Source organism: Malurus melanocephalus, unplaced genomic scaffold (genome assembly GCF_030028575.1).
Source record: "Malurus melanocephalus ecotype Western Australia unplaced genomic scaffold, MMel_1.1 scaffold_576, whole genome shotgun sequence".
Lineage (NCBI taxonomy): Eukaryota > Metazoa > Chordata > Aves > Passeriformes > Maluridae > Malurus > Malurus melanocephalus.
In genome coordinates, this window is record NW_026623808.1 from 372439 (window position 1) to 400298 (window position 27860).

The 27860-nt window shown below is 46.0% G+C and overlaps 2 protein-coding genes across 3 annotated transcripts in view; one reads left to right on the forward strand and one right to left on the reverse strand.

Annotated features, from left to right (window-relative positions):
- On the reverse strand, window positions 1–17242 carry LOC130583314 (D-beta-hydroxybutyrate dehydrogenase, mitochondrial-like). The gene is made up of 5 exons (XM_057382594.1): window positions 16955–17242; window positions 12902–13012; window positions 7445–7586; window positions 3727–3879; window positions 1–2215 (listed from the first exon to the last, which is right to left on the reverse strand). Exons 1-5 carry the CDS (start codon window positions 17240–17242, stop codon window positions 1734–1736), a joined length of 1176 nt encoding a protein of 391 aa, XP_057238577.1. The 3' UTR covers window positions 1–1733.
- BDH1 (3-hydroxybutyrate dehydrogenase 1) overlaps window positions 17046–27860 on the forward strand; it is an 11843-nt gene continuing 1028 nt past the window's right edge. The window contains exons 1-6 of one of the 2 annotated variants that reach the window (XM_057382590.1): window positions 17046–17122; window positions 18302–18433; window positions 21541–21613; window positions 23069–23179; window positions 25744–25885; window positions 26796–26948. In XM_057382590.1, the coding sequence (XP_057238573.1) occupies window positions 18351–18433; window positions 21541–21613; window positions 23069–23179; window positions 25744–25885; window positions 26796–26948 (562 nt within the window). In that variant the 5' untranslated portion in view covers window positions 17046–17122; window positions 18302–18350. Of the gene's footprint in view, window positions 17123–17329; window positions 17564–18301; window positions 18434–21540; window positions 21614–23068; window positions 23180–25743; window positions 25886–26795; window positions 26949–27860 lie in introns of those variants that run through there. The other variant, XM_057382591.1, reaches the window with a different exon arrangement.

The window sequence follows — 27860 nt, forward strand, 5'->3', positions numbered from 1 at the left end:
TACAAATCTCACAGTTTATTTTTCTCTCTGTGTTCAAATCAGAGCTTCTTAACATTAATCACATTTCACAGTGCAGGGGGCAGAAGTGATTACAAGACCATTTAAGCTGCAGTTCAGTGGGGTCCTTCTGGGTCCTGAATCCCAGGAAATTTCCACGTGCCGATGATCTGGAAAAGAGGGAAACTGCACAGCAGAATTTCTTGCAGTTGTTACTTGTAAGACAAGCTGCCTTGACAGCATCTCTAAGGGAAACCTSCTTTCCTCCTCAGGGCATCACAGTACTCATGGCTGTATGCAGACTCCAAGAATTAGCAGCTAGTGGCATACAAGAAGTTTAAGGCACAGTTTCCAAGTCAGAGCTAGCAGAGACAGATGAAGAAAGAGCAATCAATGAGCTCTTTTCAAAGCCACTTTATCCGACGTAAGGCAAAACAGGAAGGAAAAAATGGTCCCTGGAGTAAGAGGCTCAGGCCCCAGCCTGGCCAGCAGTACCTGCAGCTTGCTGGGTGCTCCACCAGTGGTCACCACTGGAACAGAGGGAATGGGGCATGAGGCCAGGCAGCCCCAGCACATGGAAAACATTATTGAAATCCTGCATAAGGCCAAGAGAGGAGACCCTTGGGGATACTGGGCAAGAGTAGCTCATATCAATTCTCAGGAGGTTTTCAGAGATGATTGTGTGACATGGAGATTTCAYTGTGCAATATTAAAAATAAGAAATGTGTTCCTTAAAGCATCCTTCCAGAGCTCATAGTCAGGCCACACTGGTTGGACAGTGCCCCATCACTGTTCAAATGTAGAGGATAAATGAAAAATCTGATTTGGAAAAGCCAAGAGCAGCTCCCTCACCAGCAAGAGGGAAGCAGGGGGATGGCTGGACAGTGTCTGTACCACAGTTGAGTAGCTCAGGTACCTAAGGTAGCAGTCAGAGAACATAAATTTATTTGCTACAGCAGATTGAACCCTGTTCCATAAAGCTCAGCAGCAGCAGATGGAGAGAGGCTGCAAGTCCCAGCATACACAGGGAATGCTGAGGCTTGGCTCAGACCTCATTATTAGAAGGGCTTTTCCCTGTCCTCTCTGTGCCYAGTTGTTGGCTCTAGCATCTCCTGGCCACAGTGCTGGGAGGGAAGAATCCTTCTTTGCAGYTAGGTAATGAGGCTGTTTAGAGGCAGTGTTGCTGTTTCTCTGGAAAGAGCAGACAGTCACAGCACAGCAGAGCTTCCTGGCAGTATCAGGAAAACAATGGAAGGCTGTGACTGACCCATTTTCAACCAAATGGAAAACTCCACTTTTGTTTCCCGTTTTAGTTTCTCCCCTCAAGCCATCTCATAGCAACAGCTTTGCTCTGCTATTAGCAGTTTGTCCTTGTAAGGAAAAGCAAGAGCCCATTAATAAGCCAAATTTATCACTGGGGAAACTCTGCTGACCTAATYACATTAGCCACATATTTGACATGTTATATTTACCTTCCTCTGCCTTCCCCATAGTTAAAAGGAAAACACCTTTCAACTTTAATCAGAAGAGCAAGGAATACAAACAACAAAAATTAGGGGGAAAAAAAGAAAGACAAAAAGGTCATACTTTTCTAGYACCACACAACACGTCTTGAAGCCATAACCCAAAGTGGAAGCACTTGCATGTCCAGGGGAGATGCAGCAGCAAGGAGTGCAGAGGTCAGCCCCGAGCTGTGTGTGAGTAGGAGCCTGGAGGGATGCCTGAAGGATGCCTGCTTACAGGGTGGCTCCGGGGATGTAAAGCCAGTCRGCCACGGCCGTGGGCAGGTGGGTCATGACCTGCAGCCTCAGCCACCAGTAGGTCTCCATGGGGTTATAACGGTTCTTGGGCCACGGGGACATGAGCGCTTCGGTGATGTCATTCAAGACCAGAGACATGTCCTTCAGGCCACTGTTGACRAAGGACTTCATCGTGGCCACGTGGCGAGTGAAATACTCGCTGCCATAGTCCTCGCGCACGGTGTCGGGGGCCCCAGCCCAGAGAGCCTCGGCCTGCCTGTCGATGCTGGCTGCTGTCAGGATGCCGGTGGCTGCCACRAAGTTACTGGGCTCGATGAGGATGACACGGACCCCCCAGCGGTACATCTCCTGCCTCAGGCAGTCGGAGAAGGCTGCCACCCCAAACTTGGAAACGCAATAGCAGGAGCGAGATGGACTCACCATGCGTCCCAACATGCTCGTGATATTCACCACACGGCCTAGGGAGAAAAGATCAGGGAGAGAGGCTGGGCTGCAGAAGCAGCAGCCACAACATCCCAGTAAAATGGTACTTGGCTGGATGATGCTGATTTCTAAAATCTGAATCTTAAATACACATCCCCCATCAAGGAACTTTTCTCTCCTGCCTCAAGCAAGACTAACCCCTGTTCTGACCTTCTCCAGGGACGGTGCATATGCAGCAAAGATTTTACAAAGCATACAAGACATTTCCCTCCTAATTTCCAAGTAGGGAAGTACCCTGTGTGTTCTCAGGAGTGTGCCCCACTCATGTATCTTGCTAGAGAAGGGCTCAAGCTCCCAGCTAGCARGGTCATGAGCTGCAAAGCTCACAACTCTGCGTGATGCCACACAAGCATCTTGTTTCCTTCTGTAAGCACAACAGCTCACCTACCCAACACATCTGTGTACTTTAAGACCTGAGYTGGATGGCAGAGAATGAGTAGAGATTTCTCTGCACCTGCAGCATGAGCAGCACAATCSGCTCATCCAGCTGGTCAGCCATGTRTCCCTACAGTGGTCATTCCTGGGACAAGCAAGAGGAGACTGGATGTGCTGCTGTCCATGGGGCAGTGGAGAGCAATCGTCCTAACTCCTGCCAGCAGCCTGTGGCAGCCTTCAGGGCACTGCCTTGGGACAGTGACAGCAGGGTCACTGCTCTGTGTGTGTGGCTCAGCCTTTATCCAAGACACGTGCACTGTGGTTTCAGATACACTTACAAACAAGCCCTTGAAATCCCACCAGCTATTTTTACAGAGAGAACTTWCACGGCCATGGAGCACAACACCCTTGTGTACCTCAATATTTTGGCTGAGGAACAAGTGGGAAGCTCTGCTGTCTCTTTCCAAACCAAGTGTAACTTAGAGGGATTGTGAGAACCCCCTGCTGACCTGAAGGGTATGATACCTTTTGCAGTGAGATGGAGCTTGTTTGGTGGTTACAGGCTGTCTGAAAATGGCATCTGAGCAATCCTCTCAATATAGCCTCTTTTGTCCTCACAGAACACACACCTGCACCAGCATTCCCACACATGCTAAATAAAGAAGCTTTTCAGAGTTCTGCCCATATATATCTTTTTTCAATATAAAACAAAGAGTTTTGATAATGCCATTGTCTTGTAAAGTATCTAAAACAGCTATTATTGACTCATTTATTCTGTCATTACCTGAAGTCATCTGTGAACTGAATAACATGAAGGGAGAAGATTCAGTTATCCAAACATAACCACGCCGTGGACTCTGGATTATCTTGTCTGTGTGATATCTGCCAACACTGCACAAAGGTCTCTGATATCCTGGATGTTTAAGATAGCACCTGCTCTGTAGGTGCCTGGACTGCCCCAAAAATGGCCTGTACTACCAAATGCTTACACATGCTCAGAAACGCTTCTTGGACTGCACAGGCATTCCCCCAAGTACAGCCTGGATTTCCAGCAACATCTCTTTGCTGTGCTACAAAAGCTCTGAGCCTTGCCACACTGCCCAGCATGTACCTTTAGCTCTGCGAATGAGGGGCAGGAAAGCCTTTGTCACCCTCACAGTGCCCCACAGGTTGACCTCTGCCACSTTCTTGTAGATGTCTAAACTTGCAAATTCCACCTCTCCAAAGGTCGAGATGCCAGCGTTGTTCACCAGGCCCCACAGACCTGCAACAAACACATGATTACAGAGTGGGACAAAGAGGAGTGTCACACAGAAACATTTTCTTGTTGGTCACAGTAACCTAAAACCTTGACAAAGAACTGGGCACTTTCGTAGAAAAAAAGCTATAGAGAAAAACCCAGCAAGGAGATGAAATACACTCTTGGTATGCCAGGGGCTTGTTTGGAAYATCAAGGAAAGTGATGGAGCCACCACACAAGTAATGCCTCCCTGAATAWCTGCTATACAGTCAAATCCTCTTCTGGGGCTTTATAAGGCTGCATCTGGCTGACTATCTTTTAAGCCTCCTGTTGATCCCAGGTTTATCTCCACTGAGTGACTTTATAATAGATTTTGCAATTTGGAGGGAGCTGGACTTCCCTGCAATCAGGAGAAAAAAAAGGAAAGAAAACAAATATTTTGGATTTCTAAATCCCCTTCACAACTCTGACTTACTGTTTTGGAGAGTGCATGGTATTGATCTGCATGTTCATGGCCTGGTTAACAGCTGCTGTGTTTTAGTCCAAGKATTTGGCTTCCTTCAACTCTAACTTCATCAGGAGTTAGCAAMCTTACAACCAACCCTTACAACTATTAGCATTTAAAAATTGATGTCTTTTGCGCATGCAGCTCTGTAAAATTAAACTGACTGCACTTCCCAAGAACTTCTGCATTGAACCCCTTACATGTCAGGACTTAGCAGGTCACTGAGGACTTGACTCTTCAAAGAGATTACTGCAGGATTCCCAGTGGCAAACATTTGTAGGGCTGAATCCATATTCATGGATTTATTGAAGCATGCGACTATGCAGCCCTAAACTGCACGAGGGACAAACAGAAGAGCTGGAACAAGACAACAGAGTTGTTCCTCATTAGATATCCTGCCATACACCATGGTTATTTTTCACTGTGTTGGAGTCAGAGCTGGACTGTCGGGAACTCAAATGAAGTTGAAGCCACTTTCCACTCCAGGACCTTCCTCTTACGACCAAGAACTAACATAGAGCTAAGAAGGAGTCTTCATGTCCAGGGAGTTCCAACATTGCTATCAAAAGCACCCATGTCATGCCACCMTGTTGATAAAAGTTATCAAGCTCTCTCTCAGAAGTTTTTGGGCTATTTGCCATGCCTCTGCTCCATAGCTTCCCTACTTTGATGTATGAAAGTCTTTTAACTTCCACCCTATATTGATTCAGWCAGATAGTAACCATGTATTTTACCAAACATAGCCCTCTAAGCAAATTGCAATATTCTGCCATTGTGCAATGAAATTTATCCCCCATTGCACTTAAAAACACCAASATGCCCTTGCCAGACTGACTCTGTACACTCACATGGGCCCCAGTAACCCTGCCCTGTTCCCAGCTAAGGTTGCTCTCCCTGAAGGCTGTTGACCAGCTGTGTACAGCAGCTTGTTGCTGCTTCACTTACTGAAGCTCCCAATTTTAGTGGGTCAAGATGACTCTGAAAATCACACTGATCTGCATCCAGCACAGCATCTCAGCCTGAATGGGGTCCCTGTACTGCTGCAAAGCAAGGTCTAAGTGCTAGCAGAGAGGGTATGGAAACAGGGTACCTGATGGAGTAATTTCACCAGCAACAAAAAAAAAAAGAAATGCAAGGAAGATTTGGCAGGGATTTACCAAAGACTTCACTTGTTGGTCACAAACCGACCTCTGCAGAATATTCCTTCCAAATTCCTGTAAATTTCTGCAGAGCAATGCCCCATTTCCTGGGTTGTAATGTTACTTCTCATGAACGTCCCTGAATCATTATTTACAATAGTTTGTTGTTGGAATTCCATTGCTCACAGATCAGGGCACGTTACAAACAGAACAAAGTGCTGAGGGGAGCCCAGTCACAGGGCTGTTTGCTGGACAGCGGTGTGTTTATTGAGCAGARCCTTATCACTATTACGTCTCTAGTGTCAACAACACAGTGGGAACTGCATAGACTGAAAACAAACGGGCACTCCTATCAAATGAGTTCAGCCTTATGTACACAGGGAGAAGAGGTATAGAGAACTGTATGGCCCAAGAACTCTTCTGGACTAGGTCCTCTGGAGCCAATTCAGTGTGCAACCACACCTCTGTGCAAAGCACCTCAGTCTCAGTAATGCCTATATTCCAGCTTTTATTTGTTGAGCACTATTTATTGGGAAGCCTCAAACCTCAGTCACCCTGATGAGCCTAAAAGGAAGCCTTTGTTGCTTTATACACCATGCTGGGGCAAACAGCTACAGGAGGAACCGGTCCAACTTGCTGATCAGGGACGCAGGACTTCTCTGTCCCTGCTACACACATGGTTTTGCAAACACTGCTGCATTTATAGAAGCAACAGAGCTTCTCCCTTCCAAGCTTCCACTCAGTGGAAAAGGCTCTGTGCCACCACTGCTGTTGCTGGGCTCTTCAGGAAAAGCTTAAGAAGCTGTGAAACGTGTGACAAGGGCTGGGTGATTGTGTAGGAAGAAAAATCATGCAGAGAGAACATGTGTGGGATCAGAGCTTGTACATTACTCAGTTACATTTCATATGCTTGTTTTAGAAGGAAAGGTGTGCTCACGTAATTTGCATGAAGATTAGCGCTATTGTTATTTACTAGATTAATACTTGCTGTGAACAAAAACAGGGCCATGGCAGTCTCATCCAAGCTTCAAGAGGAGCAAACCAGCTTCAACTCACAACCCTGAAGTCCTGAAGCCACTGATGTCCAACTTAAGATCACCCTCAGCCTGTGTCTATAGCTGCTGTCCAGCTTGCTATTGGCATAGAGGCTGAACAGAAGCCTATGCAGAGCAAGAAGCCTCACAACYCATCACATGGGAAGAGATAAGGTGKTGTCACATCAGGCTCCAACTGTAWACTCACATCCCACTGAAAAAGCACTTCCAAGAAGGAAATRTAGGACTCCTAACTTCTATATCCTTTGACATGCTTTCAGGGCCCATGAGTTGGACTCATGCTTAAGGTGACATKTGGATTAAGGTCATCTGYGCCAAGCCTACCCTGGATTCCACTTCACATCACCTCTGGGATGTTGCACGGCAAACTGAAAACATGGATTGATCTGGCTGAAGATTAATCCAGTTCAAATCTGCTCCAGGTCAGYACTCATTTGTACCCACACAGCAGAGGGGATAGCAGTAGTAAGCAACCAGGGCCATTCACCCCTTCATTAGTACGGTCACTAGAAAGGTCTGAATGAGCTCAGAGCACATGTGGCAGGAGCGCAAGGAAGRGATCAAGCTCTGGCCACTCTATGCCTTTCACAGACATTCAAGGACAAAGACAGAGATACTTGTGGGCTTGCTGCCACTCTTTGCTTTTTATGGGATGTAGAGTTAAAGCCTAATCCTCCAGCAGTCTTGGTCTCTTTCCATGTGGCTGCCACATCAATAGCAAGACAATTGTCCTCACTGACCCGGGTAAAGCACGGCCTGACTGCCAGCCACACACTGTCACAGGCCTTCAGGCTTGTTAACCCTCTTTTGGTGGTGCACAGAAGGAAAGATTGGTCAATACATGGCCTGCTCTGTAGAAGGGGTTCTGRGAGCAGAAGATCCCTACATACCTTCCTCTGGCTCCTTCAGGGTCCTCTTCACAAAATCCACGGCCTGAGCCACCTCCTGATCACTGCACACATCCAGCTGTAGCACTTTCATCCGGTCTGACTTCATGTTCTTCAGCTCCCTGGCTCCATCTCCATTCTCGTCCTGTTCAGCAGAACAGAAAGGTGTCCCACTAAGATGGACCAAGAACAGCAATGCAGGTTGGAACTAGGCATGTTCACATGGACAGGCAATAAAAGCTATTGACATTGCACACACAGGTGCAAGCACAAACCCCCTACTCCCTCCAGCACCACTTCCAGAATTGCATCAGTGACCACTGCACTGAAGAACCATGAAGCCCACCCTGCTCTTGACTCCTCACATGATGGGTTTCACATCCATAACATGCCAGAAATACTGTCCCAACTGGGGAGAACCATGGGTGACTCTCCACTGCCTCAATCTCTGTGCTCTACTGGAAATATAACTTGTGCAGAAATTGGAGTCAGATATTCACGAATACATACTTAGTGGAGATCTGCTACAATGGCACAATTACAGACAAGAGGCATGAAAGGAGRTTCTGGCTACGGAAGAAAGAATTATTTTAATATTTTTTTTCACTCTATGGGCAGTAAGAACTTCATGGCTCTGCTTTCCTTTCTACCCTTTTCCTTTCTTTCCTCCTCATCCCACTGTTATCATTAGAGATTCTGTTACTATTGTGGTTCTTTCTGTTTAGTCAAACATAAACATAGTCAAAATACCAAATTTTACCTGTTCACTTCCAGGCAGGATGGCTGCCTAAGCCTTACAGTCTTGCTCAGGTGGTAAATAACAAATAAAAGTGAAAAGAACACAGGTTAGCCAAAGCAGGCTTGAGATTTAATTCACAAAACTATTCCCTGAATCACAAGCTCTGCCTCATTAGGGAGGAAGAAGTTATGAATTGGTGAGTCACCRTGCCTGGCTGCCACTCTTCCTTTAGCACTTGATACCAACTCCCACAGCACAAGGGCAAACAAGGCGAGCAACCCGCCCACAGTCACCTGCTCAACAGCCTCTGCAGCCAGGCAGATATAAAAAACATGTAACTGCTTAGATTTTTATAAATATCTCAGGCTATTCAATTAATTTAGTATACAACATCCTATCTCCACCTTCAGGCCAGTGAACAATGACATGCAATGAAGGAAAAGAGCTGAAATGTCYATCACAGATTTGAGCAAAACAGGACAGCTCTCTTAAAAATCAATATATAGTTACACTGGCATTATGACAATAGTAGGAATGAGTTCTTGGCCTCGTGCAAGTAATTTCACAACTGACTTATTTCCCAGTACCACAAGAACAGCAAATAAAGTTTGAAGCTTCTCTCATGCACATCAAACAYGGTGACATGCTGTGTTGGCCCTCTTATCTAGCCACATAAACACTCTCAAAGTGGTGTTACAAGTAGTCAACAACACAGTCACCGAAATATSATATTCCCTTTGAAATAGATGAGGGTTGTATGATATCTCACTGTATTTCTGGAAGGTGCTCTTGCATCTCACTGAGTTATATAAAGCAAATGTCTGCTACTTAACAGTGAATAAAATRGAGCTAATTCAGCTTGTAACATGAGAGATTTATTGTATCTAAAACCAAAACCATATCTGCATTCAATGTCAATTGTCATTTGAGCACTAAGCAGAACTTTCCCTGCATTTTTTAAAAATCTTCCATAATATTAAAAAAATAATAAATATTTCTACTGCTTTTTGAGAAACAAAGTAATAGGCTGGCGACTTAAAAATCCAGTAAAARTAGTTTGTATTGTTCATATGGAAATGAATTTTCCCCTATCACCAATGCAACTTTATCTGCAAAGTTACCTTCCCAGCTACAATTCATTCATTATTGACAAAACATATTGATTTTGGAAGACTGACTTCAACACGTAGTATCAATTGGAACCACTTTTCATAGTTGTATTTCAGCCATTTTCATAGTAGTTTCAGCCACTCTTTAACTGTAAAACAAAATGTGTAACTCTTTTATCCAGAAAACCTCCTCACAAATTCCCTGCAGCAGACAGTATTTTTATGGAAGCAAGTGAACGTCATCTTATGTTCTGTGGTCTTMATGGTCTGCAAGCATGTTCCTTGTTAGGTACCACATGGTACTTCCTCCTGTTTTTTAAATGGTAGATTTGTTAGCTGGGATAATCCCTGGAGAAATTCCCATGGGAAGAGGGATGACCTTTGTGACCTTGAGATTCACCAGAAGGAGCCATGCAGCACCACAAATCGTATGAGATGCTGGCAGCAATGGCTCAACTGCTCCTGTCAAGCCTCACTCCCCCTCATTTTGCTGTCTGATTTTTATCCTCTCAGAGAATCTCCCAGCTTCCCCTTTCCAGCTCCATCAGTATTGAAAGCCATAATGCCCCAGCCCAGCCTGCTGCCCAAGTACTCTCCTGAGGCTTTTAGTGGGACACTGTAATTTCCTTCCAGCTATCTCCTTTGCCCCAGTTATCCTGCCCCCACAGCCCTGCAGACTCTGCCTGCCCACTCCACTCTGTGCCTAGCAGGGGCTGCCCCTCGCTGGGAAGCCCGGCAGCTCCACAAACCCTCTCTACCCAGCTGAGGAAACTTGCTCCAGCTTTTGGCTCCCTCCCCTTCCCCTCCTCGCTCCTCTCCCCAGTTCTGGTTTGGAGGATCCCRGTGCAGTGGGACAGGCAGATCACACAGATGTTCCTTAGTGGACAGCCCTCCTGTAATACACACAGCCATGACTTTTTCCAGGGAAGCTTGTGGGATTCAGGATTAGGTCCTGGCAATCATTTGGGCACCMGCAGTGAGATGTCAGAGGGAATCAGGAAGCCACAAACACAATGCTGAACCCCTGTGGATCCTGCCAGCTTGCTCCAAGTGCGCCAGTTCCTCCCCACCCTGCTGCTGCTGATCCACCCGCTCCCTTCCTGCGCTTCCGGAGCGGAACACCTCGTGCTTGTTATAACTGGATTTCATGTAAYTGATTTCAGACTCCATCCAACCTGCCAGGATCATTTTGACCCCTGTTCCCCAAAAGRTCTATAATCTTCTCTGCCTGGTTCTGTGCATATTCTTTTCYAAGTGAAAACTGTCTTCAAKGGGGTACTTCCAAGAAAATGATCCTGGGACTGAACAGCAATCACTTACTGATTATCATGAGGGACTATAACAAACTGTAACAGAATCCTTACTCAGGATACGTTTATTCCTTCCCCTTTAGCCACTCAGCTGCCTCACCAGAATGAGATTAGATTGACACAGCACAGCCTGTTCCCAGTAAAYTTATACAGAGTGCATCACACTATGATCCAGTGATGTGTAAAACTGACAGGGCAGTGTGTGGCAATTTCATCAGGGCACTGAAGGTAAGCTGCCTGGCCGGCAATTCCAGAGGTCTATCTCCTTTGGGAAGGGAAGTACAATATCTGTCCTCTTCCAGCCTTCTGGAAATCCCCTGGCCTCCAGGTGCTCTTGAAAATATCACCATGGGGCAGAAATCCCAATGGCTCATCCTCTAAATGCCCTTCAGTRTATTTCATCAGGCCTGGGGAACTTGAGCACATTCAATTATATAAACATCCCTTGTTCTTTACCTTTTCTTGCCTACAGTCCTCATAACAACTGCTGGCAGTACGCATCTGAAATTTTTTTTTTCTTTTTTTAGTAAGATCAAAGAAAATAAAACAATGATTATTTCAACTTTTCCCATACTTTCTACTTTTAAGGTTATTTTATAATCTGTCTCTGTGTGACTTTCCATCTTCATCCTAATATATTAACACAAACTTTCTCAGCAGACTTACTTGCCTTTGCTAAATGTAATCCCTTTTGCATTTGATCCTTTCCAATTCTATCCCAACCCGCACGCAGCATTGTTTTTATTCCTGTAACTTTATACTTGACTGCCTGATCATTAAGAAGCTCCTGATGCACCTCAAAGTCTATTATCCTGTATTTAATACAAGAGCTTTCTGTGGTGTGTAATACATCAGGGATCCTTTAGCTCTCTATATAAAAGCATGTAAGTGATGATGGATTAACTAGGTGTGAACTAAGTGCCTGGCATTTGCTTTATGACAACTGCCCCCATACCTGCTGTGACCCTGCTGGGAACCTACAGTAGCTCACAAGCAATGAGGCAAGCAAGCAAACAGGCCTCACTTCAAGAGCATTTAGTGTCTTTATGGGTTTTCCAGTGGAGCCTGTCCCTCTCTGCTCCACGCGAGCATGCGCCTTCCAAACAGCTCCCTCAGCCCACCCTATCTTCCCTCTCCTTTCCATTCCCTACATCTGCTGCTCTGCAGAGTGCCTGACTTGCTATCAGCACTGACACAGGCATCCCAAAGCAGCATATGACATGATTACTGAAGGAATTACAGAGGCGCCGTATTGGAAATTTCCAAACASTGGCAATTTTCCAACAGGACTCTCTTGCTCTCAAGTTACACAATATGTCAGCTGATAATAACTTTCCCTTCTGGTGTGCTGGAAGAACGTAACCTCTGCTGTGATCACACAGGCAGAGAAGGCCACCTTTGTTTGTTTCACCCTCCACAGCACTCAAAAATCTGTGGTCATCATGCCCCGAGCACGTGTGCTGAAATGGCCATCTTCAAATAGAGAAATGAGTGGCCATGAACTGATTTTGAACAACTCACAATTCAGGTCAGAAACTACAGGAGTTTTGACTAGCAAAACAGCAAAAATGCATGGTAAAGGTAARATCCCAGATGACATGGAAATGGAACTTATAAAAAGGGGTTTACAACACTGAGTTGTAAGTCCTTTGCAAGAATAGGGACTGGAATGAGGAGTCTATGACCCCTTCTGATTCAGTGTGTCTAAACTTATCTCTTACAAGTGATGCCACCTGCCAAACTCATGTGACAGGAAGTGAGACTAAAGATGTYAGAAATGTATGGTAAATTTGTTTATTCAGCTACCCATAAACTGAATAGCTTATACAGAAGCTGCAGAAGCACAGTTACAAGATGTTTTGGAAACAGAGCCTTAATAAAATGAGAGAGGCTTGGAGATGAGTTTGGGGAGAGGGTTCATGAAAAATGTCAGCGTGAAAGACAGGAACAGGGATGCCAGGGAAGACAGAAAGCCACAGTGCCATAGCAATCTTGGCCTGACAGATTTATTGAGTGTATTGTGGTATTGCTGAGAGGCTTCCAGCAGTGAACAGTGCCATACTGTACAAGCTACTGTACAGACATGCAGTTGACAGCCAATACCTGCCCTAAAGAGACCAGAATTACAGGAATGACAAGATGCAAGAGGCAGATGAAGCAATGGAGGACGCAATGATCCCCGCCCACTGCACCTCACTCAGGTCTTGAACAAGGGTAAATGGAARCTGTAAATGAAGATACTTTCACATGAGAAGCATTTTTCTTTAATCAGAGAAGAATTTTGATAAATTTCACTACTCACCATGAGCAAGCATCCAGCAAAAACAGTAAATCCCTTTGCATGAAGGCATTTTGCCAAGGCATGTCCAAAACCTTTGTCACAGCCTGTTATTAGCACCGCCTTCCCTTCAGCCTGTGTGGGGAAAGACAATAGGATACCATCAGACATTGCAATGTAGGCACCACCAGCACCCTGCCCCATAGAACAGCCCTCCAGGGCCAGCCACTGTTTAGGAAGTAGAGTTCCAGATGGAAGTGACAGTGGCAGCTGTCTGCACAAACACAATCCGCTCCCAACTACAGTGAAATCCTCAGTTTTTCCAGTTGCTGGTCTGTAACCACTTGTGTTGCCTTGATACCTGATCTGGAACAGTAACTTTCTTTCAAGTATCAATGGCCAAAGCAGAAGCAAAACACCTCAAAAGAARTTAATGATCTACCAGTTTATAGTCATTATAAGAAAAAGCAACATTATAAGAAAAATCAGTATTATAAGAAAACATCCAAATGGCAGGATGTCACTGCCTTGAACTGTACRGCAGCTCTTTTAGCTGCTGAGTGAMTACTGTCTGTTCCCCACCTACTCCCACTCTATGCGGCACTTTCCAYGCTGTATTTTAGCACGCAGGAATATGACTACAGCTTAGAGCTTCATTCTGAAACGATATAGTCTTAAGAGAAGCAACTTATCAAATCCTACAGTTCTCTCCTACATTATTATTATCTTTTGACTGATGGATAAATTGAGAAAGATTTTATACTCCATCTGGTATGACACAACAGGCTTGAGATAGATCTGAAAGTAGAATCTCAGATCCTGAAGCCTCTAGCAAAGCACTGTCCATTGACTCTGTCTTTGCTTGAAAGTCATCTCCTGACCACAGGTGCAAAGCAATGAACTAACACTTAACCCAGCTGGAAAGGCTGCTGTGCTGCACACCACTCCAAACTGAAACCATATCCATTAGGCAATAACRTGATAAAGCAATAAAAATCTAGAGGATGCAATAAGGAAGTGAGGTAAATTCCATCTCTTCGGAGATATCTGCTACTAATATTTCTTGTTACTGTATTCACAACTGCTGGAATATGAACATACTTATGTATGAATTGCACTGCCTGGTCCAGTCACATTTTCAGAGAGAAATGGGTCAATCATCAGTGCTCTCTCATCTCTTGCTTTGCTGATACATGGAGTAGTGAAGCTGCAATAAGGGATGATTGCAGGGTGATAGTGATCAGAGCATTACTGCACAAACTCAGGGCGAGCCTCAGCAGAAAACAATAAGCAAATAAACCTATAACCCTGTCCTATAACTCATGTTGAACTAACTGCTCTCAAAGGGGAATTATGATTCGAAGCTGAAACAAGACCTGATCAAAAGTCTATCCTGCATTCATTATACAAACACCCACATTAACATTATACTATAACCTATACTCAGACAAAGAGCACGCAGGTACAGTCTAGCTCCATTAAAGCTCTAAAGATAGCTACAACTAAAGGACAAAAAATAAGTGAGAATCAAATATATAGTGCTCAGTCTGAATTTAATTTAGACTGACACAGCTCCAAGAGAGATGAAAATCAAACATGACCCAGATCACAGAAGTTGTCAAGGTCACCTCCCACAATAACGCAACAAGCTGGCCCATGGAAAAAGAAAGGATTTGACTTTTTTTCTCTGCCCCACCTCCCTAGACCCTTTGCCTCTGAATCCTGAAGGCAGAGGACTTCCCAAAAGAGCAGGAAGTGTGCAGGAAATAAGGAGCTATAATCACTTCTAGAACACAGGACAAAGAAGAGACCCAATCCTCAACCATCAATAGCTCCTTAAAAAAAAAAATTTGAAAATCCCCTAATGACCAAAATATAGTCAGAAATGAGGATGTTTAAAAATCCTTTCGTCTGCCTATAACAGCAAGGAAAGTCAGGGAGAACTTACAGTATGAAAAGGTTCCTGTGATTATTTGTTATTTGCTATGACCCTAATTGCTGGTAATAAAACACATGACTATAGCAATATGGYTTATAACAGATTGACTCCCCAGCAGCACCAATGAATGCAAAACCCCAAGGGCTGWACTGGATCTCACATCTGTACCTGTGCCTGCTTGTGCCATGCTTGACGGACAGAGAGCTCCTAGGGATGACAGCAAGGATCAACCCCATCCCCAGCCAAAGGGATCCTATCCCAGAAAAACTTCTTAACACAGAAAAGCCCAATCACCCTTATCTTTAGAAAGCCCAGAGATAAGGCTTAATRGGCCTTTTCCTGGAGTTTGATAAGGCTAGTCTGCAGCTTAATTTGACTGAGTGCTGGGACCAGCAGAGAGAATCAGTTATTAGCACAGTGACCTTAATGAGCGTTCYAAGGAACTTCAGCTGCTTCCCTTACCCAGGGTCCTACAGTGTTCCCAAGAAACACTGCATGGGAGAGAGCACTCCTGTATAGTGCTGACAGGGTGCCTGGAACAGGGTGCCTGGGACCTGCTAAGAGCACAGGAAAGCACCTTGTGCACCAGAGGTGTGCTGTGGCATGTGGGTAGAGTGATACCATCTACGCTTGCTATGTGATCCTCAACACTGTAATAATACACATTGCTCACAGTTCAGACAGCCCTAGTAGGGCAGCTTCATTTTAACCTGCAGTCAGCTCAATTTAACCGGCACACAGCTTTTCCTACTGAGATACGACCAGTTTAATGAACAATAGAATTTACTTTACTAACACTTTATGAGAATTATACACTTTAACTGCAGAACAAACTGAAGAAATTGAAGCCACTTTATGAGCCTGTCTCTAGACAATGTGGGAATACACCATTGTTACCTAGACTTTTTCTAATGTGCCATTTTTTTTATCCTGTTCCCTTTTATGCTCTCCATTGACCATCCCTTCATGTTTTCAAACAGATTGATTTTAAGATAAGTGCAGCAACAAAGTAAACTTGGCTTGTTCCTTTTTCCAGGGTTGGGAAAGTTGGTTTTCAATCCCAGGAAAAGTAACTGAAAGTGTTCACTAAAGGGAAGGCATTTTCTCCAGTTGAACGGGGATGGGGAAAGTAAGAGAAGCASAGTGGATGGAAGAGTGAAGTGGGAGGCTGCAATCAGGCTACAACTGTTATCTGACCATTCCAGGGGGACAGGACTGAGCTGGAGGTCTTGAAGCAAAAACATTGGCTCAGAGAGCCGGTCACGTCCTGGGCTGCATCCAAAGCAGCATGGACAGCATGTCAAGGGCGGTGACTCTGGAGACACCCCACCTGCAGTGCTGCATCCAACTCTGGGGCCCCAGCACAGCAAGGACACGAAACTTATTGGAGTCAGTCCAGAGGAGACTACCAAGATGATCAGAGGGATGGAACACCTCTCCTATGAGACAAGGCTCAGAATTCGCACTGTTCAGCCTGGAAAAGAAAAGGCTTTGGGGTGACCTAATTGTGGCCTTCCACTACCTGAGGGTAGACTGTTTACAAGAGCATGTAGTGATAGGACAAGGGGGAACAGGTTCAAATTGAAAGTAGCTTTAGATTAGATATTAAGTAAAAAAATCTTAACTGAGAGGRTGGTGCAGCACTGGGGCAGGTTGCCCGGAGAAGCTGTGGATGCCCTATCCCTGAAGTGTTCAAGGTCAGGGTGGACAGRGCTCTGAGCAACCCGGTCYAGTGCAAGGTGTCCCTGCACAAGGGGTTGGAACTGGATGATCTTTAAGATCCCTTCCAACCCAAGTCATTCTATGATTATATGAACATGTTCCCCTCCAAGTGAAGCACTGYGGGGGGAGCAGGGGAGCAGCCGCCGCACCGCGGGGTCTGAGGGCAGCGCCCACCGCACCGCACCGCGGCCCGGCCGAGCCCCGCGGCGGGGGCCTCATCGTCCCGGGCCGTGCCCAGCTCCGCGCTTCGCCCCCCTCACAAGCGTCTCTCCGGCTCCACCAGCCCAGCCTGGCCCGGGCAGCGCCCCTTCGGCCTCGACACCTGCAGCGCCTCAKGCGGGCCCGGCGCCATTTTGGGCCCGGGGGCGCCTCCCGGGCTCTGCCGGCGAGCCCCGGCCCCTCGCCGCGGTACTCACGGGCAGGGCGCGGCGGGCTCGCCGCGGCAGGAGGAGGAGGAGGCGGAGGAGCAGCACCCCCGCGGCGCCCAGCGCCAGCAGCAGCCCCGCGCCGCTCCGCGCCCGGCACCGCGGCCCCGGCCCAGCCTCATTCAAACGGCAGCAGCGCCCGGCACCCGCCGGCTCCAGGTAAACGCGCGGGTGGCCGTGGGGCGGGCCGGGCCGGGGAGGGTCGCGGCGGCCCCGGCGGAGCTCTGGCAGCCGGGTTCTGCTGTGACCTTGCCCGCGGCGGGCGGGGGGCGCGGGCATCTCCTGTGCGCGGCCTCCGCCCGCAGCCTGGGCAGCCGGGCCGCGCCCCCCGCCGTCTCGGCCGGGCCCTGAGCGCCTTTGGGGCCACGGCAGCCGCGTCCCGGAGAGGGGATGGGCCGGGCCGGGCCGCAGGGACCCACAGCGGACCCCGCGCCTCGCCCCCTCCCTGCAAACCTCACAAAAACCTGCGGGGACACCAACCCTGCTCCCCAGTTTGATCAAACCACCAGGATTTCTGAGGATTAGCCGARCCAGCGAGCCTCCCGAGCCCTGTCCGCTCCATCCCTCCCCAGCTGGCTGCCCACCGCTGCTTTTTCTGCGGTAATTTTACTGTTTTTCAGCCCGGGCCTGGTTCCCAGCAGGCCCCGGAGCTGCCGCGGCAGGGGCCCAGCCTTCGGCAGAGATGCAAACCACCCCTAACAATTAGATGCCGTTTCTCARCTTCAATAAAGGGAGCTGGGAGATGTTTTTTGTGCCTTGGGTCAGTTTTATCCAAGGTAGATGTGATTGAAGTTGACTTTCCATACCTAAGTCTTGTTCCTGAGTCTGTTTTCACCCTGTAGTGGGTTTTTTGGTGGTTCCCTCTGCTTAGTCCAACATAATCAGCTACTTAATAACAAAAAAAAAATGTATTTTTAACTGCGTGGCTGTATTAGCTGTAAAGCCCAGGTTTGTTTTGGAAACATGTAAAATAACGTCACCTATGACTTGAATTTTATTTTAGTTAAAAATTATTTCATATACCTCACTTGAAATAATATATTCCATATAAATACCTTAATTTTTACCTGTTTCAGAGAAATCAGTTAAAGATGCATTAAAGGAGAAATTGACATTTTCTTCAAATGCCTCCTTGCTTGGTAGTTTTCTCATAATGCTTTTCCTTATTTAAAAGCATCTTGAGGTGGTTGAAAGTTAAGCTGTTTATCTCAGTGTGAGGGACTGCAAGGGGAAAAGATGAGTTCCTTTGGACTTCAATTTCTTGTTGAAGTACATGGAGTCAGCATGTCTTACAAAATAGTTGAGCAACTTAAATAGAGGTGCTGTCTTGTGTTGCAGAGCTAAGGAAGAACAGCCTTGCTGTTGGTAGAGTGTGCTAATYGAAAACATGTTGGCCACCAAGCTGTCCCGCCCTCTCCTGAGCTTCTCTGTAAAAGCCCTGAATTTCAAGGACCCAGGGAATGGCTTTAGGTAAGTAACTTGATAGAAAAGAAGAAGGAATGACATTTTGCACAAAGCACAAGTCACAGACTCACTTGRTTTCAGTGGGACAGTTTATTTACAGAGTCACAAGGTGGCTGAGGTTGGAAGGGACTTCTGAAGGTCATGTGGTCCCGTGCTGAAGCAGGGCCTCCTTGAGCTGGTTGCCCAGAACGTGCCAGGTGGCTTTTGAGTATCTCCAGGTGGCTTTTGAGTATCTCCAAGGATGGATACTCTAGAACTTGTCTGGACAACCTGTGCCAGGGATCAGTCACTGAGCTGAGCACAGCGGAGATGGACTCTCTATGCAAGGAGGGGTTGGCAACATGTTGTTTTTTTTTTTGGACTGCAGTCAAAAAAGGTGTGGAGTAGAGCATTAATTAAGTGTCCAGCAAGGATTTATTTTTTAATATCAGCAAGTAGGCCCTGCWTCAGTGCGAAAAGCTGTCACCTATTTCTGTGACTTCAGGGAAGAGGCAATGAGAAAGTTAAGAGGGAAGGTTCTGGTGAGAAGTGGAGGTGGGCTGAGTAGTTAAGCTGTTTTTTTTCTGCAAATGAACACAAAATTCTGTTTTATAGTTATTAATATCTAGTTCTAATTTCTMATTTAATGTCTATTTCTAATTTCTAGCTCTGAAAAATATCCAACGTTTATATTGCTATGTGATTGGAACCCTACTAATCCAAATTTAGAGCAAGTTGAGTGCTTTCCCGGCCTTTGCTTTAGAGTGGGGKCCCCAAACAACAGCGTACCACAAATTGTACATAAGCAATTTAAAAGTGGCCCATGGCCTATTAAACAAGAACTGCCACCTCCAKTGTTGTCCTACTGCTGCTGATAGTGATGTCCAGCATCATCACGGTCAAGGGTGGCTCTGGGAGCAGGGTGTTGCAGATAGCTAAACTGTTAGAGATTTCCTGTGCAAACAGACATAGGTCTTTATCTCCTATTTGCTCCACATACACCAGAGTTCACCCGCAGGAATCTGCTGTGGCCTTAAAAATATGAATTAATGTTTTATTAACTTGAGGAAAAAAATTTCAGCATATTCTTGTTTTTTTTTCTTCCGTCTTCTGTTTTGCTTACTGTGTATTTGTGCTTTGTGTGTCTTGTACTCAGGACAGAATTGTGTTGCATCTGCAAGTCCCCACAAGTTGCTAAACTTGCAGTGGAAATCCAACTGTTCGTTGAAAGGCAGTGCTGTCACTATACCAGTGTCTTAAAGCACTGAAACAGCATTTGTGTACTTGATTCTTCAAGCTGAGGACTTCTGTTTTTGGTGGAACTGAACAAAAGCCAGTGCATGGTTACAAGCACAGATTCCGTTTGAGGACCATCTGTGCATTCTAAAAGTCTCTGTTGTGGTCTCTGGAATTCAGTGATGCAGAATGACAAAAATGGCTCGTGGTACATTAGTGTACCATGTGGGGACTCACATTGCTTCCTGGCTGTCTTCTGCTGATGACATTGCTGCTCAGCAGCAGCCAGTATCTTTTTTTGTTTTTGCCCTTGCCTTTAGGTCAAGGTAGGCAAAATGTCAAGTAGGTATTCTCTACAGATTATTTTGAATTGAGGGCAGCAAATCAGTGCTCTGCAGTGAAATAACAGGACCAAACATGACATTAAAAAAATGAAAACCAAGTTCATGCAACTCAAAGAAGTGTTACAAACATTTCTGGGCACTTTAGGACTCAWTGAGAAGCTTACTGTTTAGGCAAAAGTGTTAATGCAGGATTGCAGATCAGTAATGTTAACACACACTTTGCGTGGAGACTGACCTTTGCAGTAATTGGGTTGGCTGGAGCTGTTTCAAGAGCTGATTTGGCTTGTGTGACACTTTAAGTTAGAAAAACAGCTAAACTGTTTCAGTAAGGGAAATGAGCACCATTGCCTGAATATAATTAATCTCCTTTTCCATCTGGTTTGAAGCTTCTGCCTTCACAGAACCCTTTTCTAGCCTTGATTTCCCAAGATACAACTCAGAGGCYGGAGGGTCTTCAGGCTGCTGTGCAGTGTAGCACAGGTCACCCTAGAGAGCGCCTGTGATGTCTGAGCTGGAGAGAATTGTGAATGATTATGCAAATTCACTTAGAAGATGGAAAAGCAGCCTGGAAGATAAGCTGTGGGAAGGATAGATGCTGTTAGAGGAGCCAGAGGGTAGATGAAGTACAGCAAATGTAAGGGAAGGCCAAAAGGCTCCCGGTGGGCAATGTCAGTGCCCAGGGTAAAAATGAAAAAGCTACTGAAGTCCAGAGAGGGACTGACAAGTACAGAGCTTGGGGTCACTCTGATTTGTTGTTCAGGCCCAGTTTTTGATGAATGATGGCAAGACTTAAGGACAAAGTGATGCTGCTGGGTAATGTAGATTTTCTAAATGGAATCTCACTCCCTGGAAGGCATTGTTGCTTTGCTCTGGTCTGTCTTTGTGAACRTGTTTTGTCTTCTGGGAGTCAGACATACTATGCGGAGGAGCTTCAGATCTGCATGGCAAGTATTGCTCAAAGACAGTGTTTCTTAGCTTAAACAGTTGCAAAAAGGGGAAGTAAAATCTAAGAGTATCTAATGGGTAAACACTGCAGGGGCAGAAGTGTCATCCAGGATAAAATAAGGATGGCGCTGTGTATAAAGGGACTGAGACAAATGCAAGCAGGTTCAGCTTCAGGCTGGGWATCAGAGACAGCCACAGCAGAATACTTTCATTGGACAAATGAATAACTTCCCATACCTCAGCTTTGTGCAACACTTAAGTGACAGCGTTGTTGCTTTTGAAAATGCAAACATGCACTGCCCATTTTGTGGGTGGAAGCAGCTCTGTGCCTCCAGACCAGGAGCTATTTTAGAATTCTTTGTAATACCCAGACAGCTTCTGCAGCTAGAAATAGCATCAAGGTCTTTTAGGAAACAAATGTTTCATACTGTAGAAAGCACGCAGGCTCAGACTAAGGAGAACTGTAGACTAGATTATGTCTTCCCAAATGAAAGTCTACATCATGTGAGCAGGCAGCACTGCATTCCTTTCCATGTGTATGTTGCTGCAGCAGGGTATGAACAAGATATTCCACATCTGACTGTTTTGTTGTTTGGGCTTTTTTAACAGGCCTGTGCAAAGATTTTCCTTCCCGCTCTTGTCCCCATGTGGCAGCCGCTCYTATGCAAATGAAGTTGATCAGGTGAGTGTGACTGTAGCTTCCAGGAACTAGTTCTGCTGAGCTGGAGTTTTAAAATCCCTGAAGCCTCATCTTTCCGATTTGCCYGAAAGACTCCAAGCTGGACCTCTCGAACATGCTCCACATTCTTTCCTAGCATCGAGCTTCCATTGACGTAGCACGGTATGTGCTGCTAAGGATGGAAATAAACAATCATACTCGTGGATTTTTTCTATTTTTGGAACTCACTCAACAGATGAAATGTTCCACCTTAGAGTGGAGGGAATCTKCATGACAAATTCTTAATCAAGCACTCTTTCTGGAGTATGGTTGTTTGAAGACATGTAAATAAATCAGTGTGCCCTCATCACTTGCCCTGGAGAGTGGCCCTATTTAGCTGCCCTCTCCTTGAAGATGCTGACTTGCCAGGATCAGTGCCAGGGAAAAGGAAGGGGATGTTCTGTCATCTTGCCTGTCTTATGGCACAGAACTCAGCACTGCAGCAGTGCTAGAGCATGCACAGCTTGCTCCATAACTCTGGAAGAGACTTTTGGAGGARCTCACATGATCCTTGCATCACTGCTGGGCTTCCAATGCGAGTGGCCTTTGCAACTTCCACCCTGATTCCACCCAGCTTCCACCCTGGTTCCACCCAGCTTCCACCCTGATCAGTACTTGCGTGTGCTGGGGAAAGCCAAATTTATAATTTGTTAAAAGAGATGAGTTGGAGGCAATTATTAGCTAATTCCACCCACAGCAGCACCGTGGATGTGCAGTTGTTGCTGTTGGACTGTCTGATGCACCATGCAATTTTTAGCTTGTTATTTAACTGCTGCCTGTCTTTGGGTTAGAAAAAAGGAATTTGGAGAGGGAAGAAGGTGTACTTGCATTTAAATTGTAAGTTGGGGAAAAACACCTAGCCAGAGTGATGAGCAACTGGTCTTAATTTCATATATTAACTCCATTTGATTCTACTTAGGTTTTGAATGCAGCTCTAGCGGGTTTAAGTGCTAGAGAGAGAAAGATGTCAGTAAGGTTAACCCATATCCTTTCTCCAGTTAAACTGTCTTCTCCATGCCCTGTGGGCTGCATGGCATGGACTCTTGCCTGTTTTGGATATACAGGAGCAGCTCCTGAAGAAGGAAGTCTTGGGAACTTTTCAGATTTCAAGATGGATATGARCTGCCAAGAGAATGGTGGTTTGCTTGGTCTGTTTGTCTTGGAATCCCGTTGCCAAAGGTGCTGAGYTCCTCTTTGTGTTGGGAGGACAGTGATCCTGCCTCACTGGAGTGAACTCAGTATGAAACTGTCATTTCTTATGTTCAGGAGGCACTGGGTGGCTGTAGCTGACAGTGAGGGTAGAGAACACCACTGGAACAGACTGCTCCTTGCCAATGACGTGATTTTTTTTCTGTGTACTTCAAAACACTGATTTCAAATACTCAATTCCAGTGCATTTTGTTCCGTTTTGTTTTGCAGATTGGCAGCAGAGCTGTGCTTATAACAGGCTGTGACTCAGGGTTTGGATTTGCCTTGGCCAAGCACCTGCATGACAAAGGTTTCATTATTTATGCTGGCTGCCTGCAAAAGGTAGGGAAAACAAAAACTRTTCTTCACCTGTGGCATGTACACTGGCACATAGCAAATCCAGTCTTCCCCCTCCACTCTKCACTGCTTTCTGCCAAGGAGAGGAAGGGTGGTTGGTCACCCAAAGGGAAAGACACAGGTTCTTCAATTTCACAGAGCAGAACCAGGACCGAACAGTATGTAGGGAGGTTCTTATTTAAATCTCAACATTGTGATGGGGTCTGTTCCATGTCTCATGAACTGGAGCTCCAAATCTAATTTTATAGGCTTAACCATAAGCAAAGTTTGAGGTCGGGCTAGGTCTGGACCTTTGGCCTTGCTCTCAGACTGTATATATTTATGCAGGGCTTATTCTGATTAATCTTGACATACACCAAGCCACCAGAGATTTTACAGCATGTGGTATGAGCATATTTTTCTATATTCATGAGAAGAGCCAGGTCATGGTGTGTTTTTGGGGTCTTCTGGAGTAGTTGGGTAGGTGATAGAGTCCCACKAGTGCAAATGAGAGAAGAATCAGGCAGCAAACAGCTTAGTGACACAGCCTTGATATGCTCTGAAGGAGAACTTGGTGTGATATAGCATTGTTGGTCATGAAGAACAGGGGAGACTTTTAGCCTCTCTCTCTTCTGAAGCAGGTTTTCTAGCTGCACAGCCTAAAAGAAACAAACTTATTCCTCAGGATATCCTGGGGTGGGTTATCAGTTATTTAGATCTAATCTTTTAGCTTACTCATAACTGTAAATGTATCTCRAATAGTGATAMTATTTAAAGGGAATTTTCYAGKTATTATTTAATGTTATCAGTMCTCTTTCTACTRTTAMCTTTTTGCATTATTACTGTATTTTGCTYWAATTAGTAGTTTGTTTCTGCTGCATTTTTTCAARAAGTGTTTGTYTCCATAGCTCTGTGCCTTGTKGTGTCTTAGTGTTGGGTCAAGGATTTATTTTTTAACCAGGGCTCCCTCTACAGGTGTCACAGCAGAACAGGACACTTGATAAAATCTGCTGCCTTTCAAAAGGGTTCAAGAGAAAGGGAAGATTAATGCTTTTTTGATRGATATTTCTACTGAGCTTTTGTAACTGAAGATCTACATTGGAGAATGAGGCCAACCCCATGTGATATCTAAAGCTTGGTGTCTGAAGGGAACACTCACTTGGGGGACACTGGGCTCRGACTGGACAAGCACCATCTCACTGACAACTGCCTGCTGGCAGCTGACATGGAACACCTGTGGCTTAAGGTGTTCAGAGCAATCTAATGTCATTCAGCAGTCAGAAAACAGGCCTGCCATGAAGTACTGGCCTGTTTCAGCTCAGAGGAAAAAAAAGCTGTCTATCCAAACACCCTTATTTGCCCTCTGATGCTTGCTTGCAGATTCTGACACAGTGAATGAGGCTACCTGGAAGGTTGATCAGTGGGGGAACTCTCAGATGATTCTGTGGAAACACTCCATGTTAATGGAGTGTAATGGACTTCTAATGAGGGATGATACTGAAGGAGCTTCTTACAATAAACGCATATGTTCCCAAAACCTGATCATTTGCAGAGCTAGATCTCACCATCCTTTACAAAAGTACTCTGGAGTGACCAGCACAGTCCAGTGGCTTATACATGGCAATGATTCAGGTATAGTCCCAGTCTCATCCTAGTGCATCTTGTGTCTGTGTCCTGGAAGCACCATGGCCAGGCTTCACCGCTGAAGGGGTGAGCCTCTGGGCATGGCAGACTTGCTGCCAGCAGTGTCTGGCCCATGTGAAAGTGTCTCAGAGGTTGGCTGCAGTTAATTTGCTGGGCTATGAGGGAATATGTGTATATTAGAGGACACTGTTGTTCTGAACTGTTCTGAGGAAAAAGAAGTGGAGATGGGAAATGAGAGTGAGAAAAAGTGGATAGGGGGAGGCAGAGAAGCAAGGAAGATGCTGAAGAAGATGCCAGAGTGAATTGCTAGCAAACAGGCTGGCCAGGCTCTTGATGATCAGACTCTGTAGCAGTCCTTTGGAGGCAGTATTTGGGTTTCCAGGTAGTGGGAGCCACGTGTGGAGATCAGCTGAAGGAAGAGAGCTCCCTCTTCTCGGGCTGCTGCACACAGAGCTGGCAGTGTGGCCAACCAGCACATGCAATGGTGGGCAGCCCCTCACAGGCCATTTTACACCATGCCCTCCAGGTGAGTTGCTGTGCCCCTTGTCAAGTCAAAGTGAGGATGGCACCACGTTCCCATCACTGCAGCAGTAGGACATAGCTTGGCCTCAGGAGCTTGTACTGGGCAGTGGTGTTTGCTGGGTGCCTTGCTGGGGCAGTTCCAGCTCTGGCCTCTTTCTTGGTGGTTGAAGCAGTTTGTACCACCTGACTTGGTGCAGGGCTTATGGTCAGATGGARATACTTAAGGAATGGTGTTCTGCAGGACCAGCACTGTCTTCTCCCCTTCCTTTCAGAGCTAGAGGACTGTCCTGATTATTCTGTGACTGCCCTGTGCATTTTTTTCCTTGCTTTGGTGGTTGCCATGCTTTTGATATTGTGCACAGGCTCTTTGGCCAGATTCAGACCAGCACTTTCTTTCCCTCTAGGACAAAGGAGAGGGYGGCTCCAAGGAGCTGGATGACATGAAGAGTGATCGGATGAGAACTGTCCAACTCAACGTCTGTGACAGCAAAGAAATGGACCGGGCAGTGGAGCACGTGCAAAACAGCCTYGAGGACCCAGAGAAAGGTGGGTGCATGCAATGGGCTCTGAGGTGACAGAGGGGACAGGAGCTCCCTCAGCTGGGCTGTGAGAGCATTGTCAGGGCATATTTCAAAAACTGAGTATGTGATTGAAGGACACAAATCTTTAAGGAGCAGCAATGCAGAGCTGTTTGAATATTGTGCCATATCAGAAAGGAGCTTGCAACTTTATACAATGTCTACAAAGGAAACTGCTTTGTTCTTCACTAGCTCCTGTAGGGACATTGGCAGAAACCAAAGTGGTGCTCAAGGCTCAGGGACTAGCGCTTTGTTCCTGTGAACTAAAGCCCTTTCTGTCATAYACAATTAGAATATTACATGAAATGCGTTCATTTTATTTAAAAATCCTTTTTAATCTTTTATTGCCAAATGATTAGTTAGATTGAGTTGTGGCAATTTAGGTTGCCGCGGAAAAAAAGGGAGAGGCCATGGCATGCATGCTCACCCATGCCTACATTCTCCTTCCCAGCACTACAGAYACCCTTGTTCTTATGGTGACAGAAGGGATTTCACTTTGAAAGAATTACTCTTTTGTTTYTTACAAGGTCATTCCTTTTCTTATCATTTGCATTACATATTTTTCTTTTGAAAAATCATGTTGAATAAAAAAAAAGAGTGACAACAGTTTAGACAAGACTGAAGTTCTCTGTTTGYTGGCTCAGAATTTCCTGGGAAGCCTCATTCACAGTGCTTTGTGGCTGCAGTGTTGGGAAGGAGATTGTAGGAATGCGTAAGCATGCATGATCCCCACGGTTGTTATATTTGCTCAGGAGACTGAAGTGTGCTCTGAACTCTCTTCTCTCTGGCCTTCACCATCACAGGTCATAACAAAAAGCTGTGCTATGTGGTTCAGTAATCTATTAGCACAGCTAATGGTGCTTGGTTTTGTCTTGCAGGGCTCTGGGGGCTGGTGAACAATGCTGGGATCTCCACATTTGGGGAAGTTGAATTCACCAGYATGGACACCTACATGGAGGTAGCTGAGGTGAACCTGTGGGGGACTGTGCGAACCACCAAAGCTTTCCTCCCGCTCATCCGGAGGTCAAAGGGTGAGTGACATGTCCCCTGACTGGCTCTCCCTGGAGCAGGTCCCTCATCCCGCTGCCTCTTGCTGTGTTAGAGGCCAGAAGGTCTGTGGCACTTCTCTCCACACCATCAGCCACCTCCCTACCTTTACAGACATACTGTGCCTCCCACCAGACACGGATTGCTTCACTGCTTTGAGTTACACAGAAAGGCAGCAGGCCTGAAAACCAGTTATTATTTCTCTTTCCCATCTCTGCTGCCTTCTCCTGCAACATCCCACACAAGATCTAATCTTCTTTTACCTGTTCAGAAGCTGCAGTTCACAATAAATTACAGTGCCAGGAGCATTCCTCCCTGCTGTATAAAAACCAGCTGTGGCAGGGTGAGCAGCAGCAGTGTAAAAAGCYTCTTGCAGAGAAGTTGTCGTTTTGCACTGTCATTCTGGGAGCCTGTGGTGTGGGAGAAGAGGGGGTTGTGCAATGAAAACGTGCAGACCTAGAGCTAGCATGGGTCTTAGGATGAAGGGGCAAAAGGTTCCCTGTGCTAGGGCCTACTACCTAACTAAATTAGAGTATTTCTCATGCTTGAAGCATCCACAGGYACCAATAATGTTGCCCTGTGCTGCAGACATGGGCTGGATGTGGCCTGGGCAGCCCTTCTTCCACCACGAAAGGTTATCCATTTCTGAGGTCAAAGTTTCTCTTTCTAACACCACTTAGTAATGAGTAAGGATAGTAAATATGGAGAACTACAACCTCTGCCTAAGCCATGGCATCCACAGCCTCTTACTGGCTTTTTCCTCAGCCCAAATGGATGGCTTCTTGAGGAAGAAAAGGTGCCAGCTCTATGCCAGGCGCCATAATGCAGTTGTCACACGGTAAAGGGTGCAGCAGACGTCAACTGCTCTGCCCATTGGTGGTGCAGGAGCAATCYAT